General features: G+C 45.4%; 1 protein-coding gene and 1 long non-coding RNA gene across 2 annotated transcripts in view; both read right to left on the bottom strand.

Moving 5' to 3' along the window:
* The window catches only part of LOC124607420, a 241,205-nt gene extending 237,665 nt beyond the window's left edge, over positions 1 to 3,540 (bottom strand). The window contains exon 1 of the mRNA XM_047139746.1: positions 3,398 to 3,540. Within this exon, the coding sequence (XP_046995702.1) occupies positions 3,398 to 3,404 (7 nt within the window). The 5' untranslated portion in view covers positions 3,405 to 3,540. The remainder of the gene's footprint in view (positions 1 to 3,397) is intronic.
* LOC124607421 overlaps positions 1 to 12,009 on the bottom strand; it is a 1,003,590-nt gene that overhangs the window by 507,993 nt on the left and 483,588 nt on the right. The gene's annotated exons all lie outside the window — the stretch shown is intronic.

Genomic DNA, 12,009 nt, shown 5'->3' with positions numbered 1-12,009 from the left:
ATGAATGGAAAAACACTTCGAAAATGGTTTCAGAAACAGCTATTGACCTGTTGCTTTGTTTGAATCCACGCGTTGTCCATGTTAATGGACAGTGCAAGCTATCACTCTGTTGTTCTCGACACGTCTCCCACTAAAAACACAAGAAAAATTAATTCTGTTTCATAGCTGTAATAAAAGTAAAAAAATTCTACATACTGAAACATAAACGAGAGGAGAGCTGTCGCAGCTTGATTTCGAAGTGCAATGGTAAAACTGAGAAACTGATTCGACAGAAATTACTCTACCTATTTCACCCACCATAAGCGAGAGTGTGAACTACAATTATCACTATCGTCATTGTGAATAAAATGATGAAACATACGTTGTGGATGGGTCTCTAGAAACTCCCTAAGTAAGTACGTCGGCACGACTGCACAGATGCATCAGCGGTCTTTCAGAGACGTTTCTCTACCGGGAGCGCTTTCCCGCGCGTAGACTGGGTGCCAACCGGGTTCTCGATTTACATGACCTGCTGTGCATGCACTCGTTGCGCCATGTAATAGTTGCAAATGTGTAATGCGTTCAGCAGCTCGGTCGATCTAGTAAGCACTTGAAGAGAGATGACACATAATTATTTCTTCCACTTAACAGAATCTGTCCCAAGTAAGATTGCGTTGCTTAAAAAAATTACGTTGCTTAAAACGTTTGTAATTTGCTTTCAGATTAATAAATAATTACTATTGGCACTGTGTATAAGGTTATGAGATATATTTCTGAAACTTTAAAATTCTGCAGATTTTGACCATGGCTCAACAAATTGAAGGCATATCAATAAATGAGATAAAGTCATAATAACTGTCTGAGATCATAATAGCGCTAATTAATATGATGTTATTTCCTGATTCTTTTTTTGTATTTTCATAGACCAGACACCTTCATGAATTTAGGCTTAAGCCATCACCAAATCAAGTATAATAGGAAACAGATACATAGTATCTCGTCAGGTTTTTACGTATCGATACGTACCATGGACTAGCGCACTACCGTAGGGATCAGGCTAGATACTGTGTATCAATGTCCTTTCAAATGCCATTCTGATCATGGATTAAGCCGAAACTCGTGAAGGTGTATGGTCTATGCAAAAAAGCGCTCACGACGAATCGTTATATTACAGTGAAGTCCTTCCGCGGTAAGTAATACAGTTGCTAATACACAGGGTTTCCGATACGGGATTTCGCTTTCGCTCCTTCCAGTTTTCCGTGATTCATGTGAACTGTAGGGTGTCTTCTTCAGTTAGGACACTGCAGACTCAAATCCGAAAAAGTGTTCCAGTTAATGAAAGGCAGATTTGTACACATCATCACCAGCTGTACAAACTACTGGAATGCACTACTACTTTCGACCTATGTGGACAATCTTTTGACGCTGCACAAAGTGTTGTTTTCAATAGTAGCACATTTCAATAAAGCTCATACTTGAGCTAACGCTGTACACAAATATCAGTAGAAAAGAAGATTCGACCGTATGGAGGGATGACTGGCTGTGCTTCTCCTGACCGACCAGACTACGCAATCTGAACGTCGTTGAGTCCAGATATTCTGCACACGGACGAAGAACTCGCCAAAGAGGTAACTATGTTTTTCCTCTCTTCCTTACCCAAGCTACTGCCATATATTTTCTTTCTGTCGAACAATAAAACAAATGTCTCGATCTTCTTCCAGTTACCGGCCGGAGTGGCAGAGCGGTTCTACGCGCTACAGTCTGGAACTGCACGACCGCTGCGGTCGCAGGTTCGAATCCTGCCTCGGGCATGGACGTGTGTGATGTCCTTAGGTTAGTTAGGTTTAAGTAGTTCTAAGTTCTAGGGGACTGATGACCTCAGCAGTTAAGTCCCATAGTGCTCAGAGCCATTTGGACCATTTTTTTTTTCTTCCAGTTATGCTTCTCATGTTCTCGTATCTCAGTCAGTAATCCTCTGCACTGCTTGTGGTACTATCACGTCAAATGTTGCCATAACCTATAGTTTAAATCTTTTTCTAATCTGCCTTTTTTGTTCCACTTTTCATAAACTAATATAAACTCTATTTTTTCTAGTTAAGTTACAACTGCCTTTTCCGCTACTGACGTTACAGCAACTTCTAGGTGTTGAATTCTGTATAAAATGTATTTTTTAAATCTGTCTCGTTAATGAGTGTAGTGTAAAATACGTAGAATGTCTGGTCAGATGGGTAAATGGTTCTCATGGCCTAACCTAACCAGGATAAATAAAAATATTTCGATTAAAATAACTTAGTGGTTGACGTAACACTTGAGTCGAGTGGTAGGGTTCAGCCGTCAGACAGTCACATCTGTTTTTCAGGCTCCAAGTGCTGGTGTTGCCTATTCTGCATGTCTTGAAAGGCGAGGAAGGATACGTGGGTAGCAGGGGAGGCCAAACGTGGAGTACCGTATTTTATACTGATCGCGAACATGCTACATATTAGTAACTAACACTGCCGCCTCGCAAGTGACACCTGACAATCACAAACGTTCTTTAATTCGAGCTGTAGGTGACTAAAGAGGTAAAAATCTTGTCTACATCTGTGGATTCTTCTACGTGCGACATGAAGTCGCGTAGAAGGGTCGCGACCATTGTCTAACAACATTTGTTAAAAATTTGTCTAGCGACATGATCAGTAGTAGTGTTGTTGTTGTTGTGGTCTTCAGTCCTGAGACTGGTTTGATGCAGCTCTCCATGCCATACAGTAAAGCTGCATGCCCTCGGGAAAAATTACGGCTGTAGTTTCCCCCTTGCTTTCAGCCGTTCGCAGTACCAGCACAGCAAGGCCGTTTTGGTTAGTGTTACAAGGCCAGATCAGTCATATATGGCTCTGAGTACTATGGGACTTAACATCTGAAGTCATCTGTCCCCTAGAACTTAGAACTATTTAAACCTAACTAACCTAAGGACATCACACACACCCAGTCCCGAGGCAGGATTAGAACCTGCGACCGTAGCAGTTGCGCGGTTCCGGACTGAAGCGCCTAGAACCGCTCGGCTACCGCGGCCGGCCAGATCAGTCAATCATCCAGACTGTTGCTCCTGCAACTACTGAAAAGGCTGCTGCCCCTCTTCAGGAACCACACGTTTGTCTGGCCTCTCAACAGATCCCCTCCGTTGTGGTTGCACCTACCGTACGGACATCTGTATCGCTGACGCACGCAAGCCTCCCCACCAACGGCAAGGTCCATGGTTCCTGGGGGGGTCAGTAGTGTTAGAAGTTTTAAAAGATTTTGCTGGATTTGTGGAGATCCGCGATGCTTTCTAAGGCGAGGAACGACCTTGGAACAGCGACAGAACGGTGAAATGTCTAACACAGCAGCCACCGTACACCAGTGACACTTCCTGTGAATTCTAGGAGGTTCCTGCGCTACTTACCAGCCATGTGCGCCTTCAATTTGATGAACAGGAGCAACACTGTCGAGTACCACAAGCGCACTGATAACCCAGTTCTTCATCCGCCAATGAAAGAGGCGATAACGTACTCTCAGTGTGTTAAAATTTGAACTATGTATCTAATCGCGGGATTCTGTCGCCGGCACTGGCACACGCGGGCTATCTCGCGTGCGGAAACAACAATAGAAGGAGGGCGGCCGGAGAGCTGGCGGGCAGCCTACACGGCTACCGCGACCCAGGCCACGCGACTGCGCGGCGCTCGGGAGAAAGCCAGCAGCTGTTGCTGACGTCACGGCGCAGGTTAGCGACCGATAGCGAGTCGCCGATAAGATAACGCGGGCCGCAGAATAACCTACATTAACTGCGGAGGTCGCGCCAGGCGCTCAGTGTCCCGACAGCAGCCGACACCAGAAAAACACTTCTCTCTCTCCCTCTTGTTTCTTTCCTTGTGGAAGATACTGAGAGGATGGAAAGGAAACTGGCAGGGGGCGGTGGAGCACAGAGGGATCCGTAAAAAAAGAGTTCATCTACAACATCCAGTCTCTTTGTTGGTATATCACGGTTTCAAATTCTGCGCACGATAGACAGTGTCTCGTCCCGAATTTGGTGCTACAGAAAGATTTCGATCATCCGTGCACAGTTCAGCATTTAAAAAAAAAAAAAAAAAAAAAACGAAGCCAGAAGTCCTCTACAATAATTACAATGAATATTTCTAGTGTGAAGACGTAAATGACGAAAACATCCGCGAGTGGTTAATCGGTAATGTCTATGAAACGCGATTTGAGTAGCTAAGTGACGCTGATACAGTGGACAAAGTGTGATCGGTAGAGAAACAGACCCTAGACGAGGCGACCCAGGAGCCCTTTATCACGCACACCGAGGCACTGCATTAGAGGATGCAAGATAAAATTCGTTTGACTCGAGCTTAGTTTTCATTGTCCGGAAAATGAGAACCGTCGTGAGGTAAAAAGTGAATGCGAAACAAAAAGAAAAGAATCGGATAACTGTTCCCCGCAAGTAAACTGAAAGCAAGCGATACGAAATACTTCGTATTTTATGGATAATTATGTAAACGCATTGCCTGACAAAGAAGAATTTATGGTAGGATGCTAGTGTCGCTTCGTATACGTACCCGCCATCGGCGGGTATATAAAAGATCAGAGTTGCAATTCTCTGTGACACGTAGAACGGACACCAGAATGCATCAGTGTTGAGTGATAACTGTGTAGGACATGGAGATGTCATGTACTTGTGTGAGAAAGCTTTATCATCACTGACAGAGTTTGAAAGCTGCCTCAATGCGGGTCTCTATTTGGCCGGCAGCTCGGAGCGTGAAATATTCAGATATGTGAGGCATCCGGATGTGACACTGGGCCGATGTTGAATGGTGGCAGGCATACTCGTCGTAGAGGTTTCAGTCAAATGGTTCAAATGGCTCTAAGCACTATGGGACTTAACATCTGAGGTTATCAGTCCCCTAGAAGAACCTAACTAACCTAACGACACCACACACATCCATGCACGAGGGAGGATTCGAACCTGCAACAGTAGCAGCAGGGTGGTTTCGGACTGAAGCGCCTAGAACCGCTCGGCCACAGCGGCTGGCGAGGTTCCAGTCAACCAAGTCTGACCACCGCAAGGGGTGGTTGACTGTTGATGAAAGGCGTCGAACTGTGTTCAGTGATGGATCACGGTTCCGCACTATCCGTCGTCGGAGAGCATAGCGGCTACCTAGGGAGACGTTCCATTTCACCACTATTCTGCAGAAGCACAGTGATGTTATTCCTCACATCATGGTGTAAAGAATCATCGCGTATAACTTTAGGTCAAGGCTGGTAGTGTCTCAGGCAATCTGACGGAACAAAGCTGTCACGGACATGCTACGTCCTCGTATGTTACCACTCTTGCAACGATATCATGGTGCCATTATTCGACAGGACAATGCTCTTCCAAACATGGCATGGCATGAACGGTATGCGTCATGCTGAGATACCCAAGTGACTAACAATACCGCAGATCTGTCTGCCATAAAACATTTGTGGAACCAGTTCCCACGTCGATTCCGTCGCAGTGCCAGTGTTAAGGATACCAAAGGTCAGTTACAACAGCTGTGGGTCAGCTTGTCTCGGGAGAGTATACAAGTCGATTTTGTAATCACCGAAGCAACATCATATACTCTTTCAACCGCGAAGTTTCATTTCCTTTCCTCCTCCCCTTCTGGGAGTTTTTTTCTTCTTCACACCGTCCAAGTTGTCATTTTCAGGCGAGCATCGCGTCGGAAATGCTGTGGGTTCTCATGAGTGGTTTTAACATGTTTCATAAATTCAGTAAACAGCAGTTTCTGGAAAAAGAAGTGTGTATTTTGCGTTATCTGTGTTTTCAGGTTATCCGTGCTGTGCCGGGTAGGCATTAATTCCGACAATTAGGAACTTGCTGTATTTTATTTTTGCTGTCAGATGCTTCTTCTGCCATCACACATCACTCTAATCATAATGGTAGTCAGTTACGTGTGACGTCTTCTACTGGCGTAGATATGCTGACTGTGTTTTCGTTTTTTAACCGTTTGTGTGACGTGTTTGTGAGGTGCAGATGAGGCGCGACTAATTGTCGACAATCCCATGTAGGAATTCGATCCGAATGTGATCCTCTTTTCCGCAAGTTGGAGCACTAAGCTTCAATCCACCTACTTATATCGCCGGCCCATGTGACCGAGCGGTTCTAGGCGCTTCAGTCCGGAACCGCGCTGCTGCTACGGTCGCAGGTTCGAACCCTGCCTCAGGCATGGATGTGTGTGCTGTCCTTAGGTTAGTTAGGTTCAAGTAGTTCTAAGTCTAGGGGACTAATGAAGTCAGATGTTAAGTCCCATAGAGCTTAGAGCCATTTGAACTTATATACTCCGCAAGCCGCCTTTGGTTGTATGGAGGAGGGAATTTCTTCTACTCTTGTCATTTCCACCTCTCCTTTTCAGCCGCGAATGGTGCGCGGGAATAAAAACTCGATCATTCGAATCTCTATAATTTTAGCTCCATGGTCTTTTCGGGAGATACATGTAGGAGGAGGGAATATATTGGATGACTTTTCTAGGTACGTATGCAATCGGAATTTTAACAGATACAACACCATGATGCACAACAAAACGCGCTCCTCACCTTTAGATGTCCTCCATTTCCTCTATTAATCAATCATACCTAATAAGAATCCCTGACTGAGGAGCAATACTGAAGTATTGGCCGAACGAGGGTACCGTACGCCATCTCTTTCGTAAGTGGCCTACAGTGTCAGCAAGCTCTTTCAATGAATGAGTCCGGCATCTGTCTTTCCTACGACTAATTTCACGTGGTCTATCCATTCTAAATAGCTCTGTTCGCATACTAAAAAATATTTCAACGATGTGACTTTTTCCATCGATTCTTCCACAATTGTGTAATCAGTCAATAGTGGTCGCTTCCGAAGAACTCATTAATGGTATCGAAGAAAACAAAACATTAGTCGTCCAAAACCAATCAGACACTACGTTGTTAATAAAAATAAGCTCTTAATAAAAGAAAATAAAAACGATTACTCTTTGGATCCAATTGTTAGCATGTAAAACTTACTATAAAGATTTCGTGTCACGAGAAAGTTAAGATGCTTTGAGATCGAAGGTTGGTTTGAACACCACATTTTTATAAAGCAGCATCGTACTGTGGATGAACATGTGCACAGACTTGTCCAGTCGGTCGGCCGAGACCTACTGTGTAACGTAGTATTTTCTTTAGCACGAAAATGCGTTTCTAGGTGAGATAAGTGATAGACAAAAGTTCCTGGACCAACCGGGGATGACACTCCGAAACTTCAAAGAAACGGTTACATTAGGATCTAAAACGTCTAATTACTGAGGCCGTGCCACACAGCTACATACTGGACCCACGCTGAATTGTTCCGCGTTTAGGGACGTTGTCTATAGTCAAGGTCTACAATCTACGGTGATTTTCAACTTAACGTAACTATTAAAGTTTTTTATTTTTTAACAAGAACAGGACGCAGCTTCACTACACTGTTTTTGTTTCTTGTCGGAACACGCTTCTACAAAAAACTGCAGGTTTTTTTTCAAATAATCATGTATGGGTCTATAACAACCTAGTAAAAGGTGACGCAGCAACGGCAGGCATACTCGTCGGTTCTAGTTCATGGGGAAAGGAAAGGGTGAGAAGGGACAGAGCTACTGAATACTCCATGTAAGCTCTTATAGTCTGTGAAAGTGTCTGTATTCTGTTGCTCGGAGGAAGAATACAAATAAAATTATAACTCTTTGGGTTTACTGCTCGGCAAACTGCTTCAAGATTGAACGTTTTCCTTTCAGACAATTAATTCACTAGGCCAGGCTCAAAATATCTTTTTGCCAGTTCATAATATTTAAGAGAAAACATAGGAAAACAAACAATTTGTTCGAAAGGGTCACCTTTCTGTCAGACCACGTCGTTTTTCAGTCTTACTTTACGGCTGCTTTTACTGTAAGCAGTAAAATTTTCTAGCGTCGCTGAAACTGCAAATAAGGAGGGAGATAAGGCAAAAAAATGAAGCTTTCTATAATGGCTTTTCTTGGAGATTTACTTCATACTACAATTCATCCAAACAGCAATACTGAAAATTTTAGAGGTTTTTCGTTAAAAAGAACGCTATCGCGCTTACATCGTCCCAATATATATTTCCAACATTAATACTATCAAACTGTGACGATTACAAGAGGACAATAACCAAATCTTTAAAAGGTGCAACCACGAGTGTCGTCCACATCAAGCCACTGGATTAGAATAATCACTTAAGTGGCGAATTACGAGAATGTGTCAGGATAGAGAGAACAGTTAAAATGCCAATGCGAAAGGTAAAGCTCCAGCTTGCCGAGGGGCTAACAATCAATAAATAGCATTCCCTTTACCAACCCACAAAGACAATGTGCGGCGGTGAGTGTACTGAGCAGCGTCCACGTAGCAAATTAAAAGCAAGCTAGTGCTTTGTTTGCAGGTGATCTAGTTGAAATGTCAAGTAGAGCCAACTACTAATGATAGTGATTTCAAAGGCTTGTCGCGCGCAAACTATCAACGTTAGAGTAAATACATAATGCTAGATCCTGACGCATAATCCCGAACCAGAGGCATCAACTGCCCTAAACAAGCTACATTATCTATTCTCTGTCCGCTTGCGAATGTCAGCGTAGCAGTATTCACGCTGGGACAAGTCGAAGGGGAAGGAAGCTAGAAAAGCTGAGGCCATATACCTTCATTCCGTAACATTTCGCGGAAAGTCTGTGGATGTATCGCGGGGCATTATTCTTGGTCTGGTGATCAAGGACTGTGCACCACCATTCTACGAGGAGACTTCACACCGACACAGAGAAATGACACAATATTTCAGCATAGTCATTAAGTCACCGCAGACAACTGTCGGTTCGTTCGACCAATTGTTCAATTCTCCAACGACAGAAATGCTCTCCTTTGCTTCGGAGCCATTCGAGAACAGCTATGTGGACGTTCTCATCACTGAAAACTCTCCCCCCCCCCCCCCTCCCTCCTTCCCCAGATATTCTTTCAGCTTGCCGAAAAGATGGATGTCGCGTGGTGCGAGATCTCGACTGTATGGCAGATGTTTCCAAACATCGAAAACACTGAGACAAAGCTTGGATTGTGCGCGACGTGTAGGGTGCTGCATTTTCGTGCAGGAGAACAATGAGGCCTCTGATAATTTTTCACGGATCTTTCTCTTTATGGCGTTGCGCAGCGATGCCAGTGTTGCTCAATGCGAATCAGCATTAATGGTTGTGCCATTTGCCACAAACTCTGTATACACAGCTCCTTCGCAGTCGATGAAAATGGTTACCTTCCCTGCTAATGATGGAACTTTGCATTTCTTCCGCAAGATCGAGGAGGTATGTCTCCTTTCAACGAAAGCTCTTTTTGTTACACGTGGGAAATGATGGACCCATACCTCATCGCACGTAACGACGCGGCTTTGGAAATGATTGCCTTCCTCGGTGTAACTCCGAAGGAAGTCCAGGGGCGACATGTATGTAGGAGACAGTGACCGCGGAACCCAGCGCGAACATTATTTCCGACACTTCAGTCGATCTCGGACGATGGACGGAGCATTGCCTACTGACATGCGCATCTGCTGAGCAATGCCCGCTATAGTTACTCTGCGATTGCTGCGAATCACTTCTCCCATTTCCCTAATGCTGTCGTCCGTGTCGCCGGCCGGTGTGGCCGTGCGGTTCTAGGCGCTTCAGTCTGGAACCGCGTGACCGCCACGGTCGCAGGTTCGAATCCTGCCTCGAGCATGGATGTGTGTGATGTCCTTAGGTTAGTTAGGTTTAAGTAGTTCTAAGTTCTAGGGAACTGATGACCACAGATGTTAAGTCCCATAGTGCTCAGAGCCAATTTGTCGTCCGTGTCGTCGTCGACGGCCTATCTTCCTGATCAGCAACACTCACGTCTGTGCGGCCTTGGTCAAGTCTGTTGAAATCAACTCATTACGGTTGGCCGCGACACTGCATTTGGTTCGTATACGTCAGAATGTAGCGATGAATTTGCTAACAATTTAGACGTTTTCCCCACACGAACTGCACCGTCCCGCGTACTTCAGCTATGGAGTACGTTTCCAATCGCCGTGCCATTCGAGTCGCTCACTGTCATGCACCTGTTATCCTTACGGCAGCAGAACTGCGTTTTCGGGAAGCCCGGAACATGTACTCACTTCTGACAATACGCCAGTCTTGGTGTGCTACGGTGTTAGTGCGGGACAGCATGTGTTGTTTAGTTTTTGAAGTTCCTTCGTGTATCCTTCTTGTCGACTAAACAGAGATGAAAGGAAATAAAATTTCGTGTGACTAGGGCCTCCCGTCGGATAGACCGGTCGCTTAGTGCAAGTCTTTTTAGTTGACACCACTTTGGCGACTTGCGTGTCGATGAAGATGATACGATGAGAGAGAAAACACAGCACCCAGTCCCACAGCGGAGAAAATCTACGGCACAGCTGGGAATCGAACCCGGGCACCTCCGACGGAATTTTGCCGCGCTTCCTCCCGGAAATCTAATTCTTCCTTTGTTAACCTGGTGTGACAGATAGCTCTGTGAAACACCGACGCAGTGGGTTCTTGATGGCCATTAAGGTAACACGTTTGCTCAAGAATTGTAAATAGGCCTGCACATTAGTAAACAAGAGGCTCTGATTGTCAGCAACAGACAACGAAAAAATGTCCTGAGGTGTACCTAGTAACAGACACGACGATCTAAGTTGTCATTACCAATCTCTCAACACAGTTTCACCTAATTTTTGCTTCAGTCCCGAAAACTGCGTCGTTTCCAGTACTGTTGGTCAGACATTCCTCTTCTTTCCGTAGCAGTGTGTCTGCGTACCCAGCGCGAATGCGCTCAGAGGAAGAGAAAAAATAGGGCATAGCCATCTCCGCAACGATGAGGAAGAGAGGAACCTTGCACGTTGCCACCTCTGCACGCCGGCCGGTGTGGCCGAACAGTACTAGGTGCTTAAAAAATGGTTCAAATGATTCTGAGCACTATGGGACTTAACTTCTGAGGTCAACAGTCCCCTAGAACAGAACTACTTAAACCTAACTAACCTAAGGACATCACACACATACATGCCCGAGGCAGGATTCGAACCTGCGACCGTAGCGGTCGCGCGGTTCCAGACTGTAGCGCCTAGAACCGCTCAGCCACTACGGCCGGCTAGGCGCTTCAGTCTGCAACCGCGCGACCGCTACGGTCGCAGGTTCGAATCCTGCCTAGGAGATGGGTGTTTGTGATGTCCTTAGGTTCGCTTAGGTTTAAGTAGTTCTACGTTCTAGGGGACTGATGACCTCACATGTTAAGTCCCATAGTGCTCAGAGCCATTTGAACCATTTTTTTTTTTGGAGCGCCTAGTACTGTTCGGCCACACCGGCCGGCGTGCAGAGGTGGCAACGTGCAAGGTTCCTCTCTTCCTCAGCGGTGTGCTGATCACATACCCCTCCAATCCCCATCCAGTGACGCCTGTAGGCAGAGGATGGTAGGGCGGCCGGTCGGTACCGTTGGGCCTTCCTAGGCCTGTTCAGACGTAGTTTAATTTTAGTACTTTACAGCCTATATTCAGGCGCCGGATACACCAGTCTTACGAATTACGAGCGAGTGCTAAAAAGCGAAAACTGTTAAAGCTTTTTAAATAAAACGTACGATATTAACATACTACGTCTTTATTCTTCATGTATATATATTTAATTCTCAACAGTTATCCTGGCGACCAACACATTCCTCCCAACGCGAGACCAGTATGCTGTTACCGTCACTGTACAAGGTTTGACTTTACTGACGGAGACGCAACCTCACCTCTGATTGCATAGCTTCATCAGATCACAGTTAAGTCCTCGAAGATGTTCTTCAAGTTTTGGAAACAGCTGAAAATCGGATGGGGCCAAATCGGGGCTGGATGGAGGACGATGGATGACAGTGAACCCAAGGCGTCGTATCGTTGCAGACGTGGCAGCGCTCGTGTGTGGTATGACACTGTCAAGCTGAAGGAGACGGTGTTCCACGTGTACACGAACTCTTCGAATTCGAAATTCG

The sequence above is a fragment of the Schistocerca americana genome, chromosome 3, assembly GCF_021461395.2.
Source record: "Schistocerca americana isolate TAMUIC-IGC-003095 chromosome 3, iqSchAmer2.1, whole genome shotgun sequence".
Lineage (NCBI taxonomy): Eukaryota > Metazoa > Arthropoda > Insecta > Orthoptera > Acrididae > Schistocerca > Schistocerca americana.
Note: the sequence above shows the minus strand (reverse complement) of the source record. Positions and strands in the feature narration are given on the sequence as shown.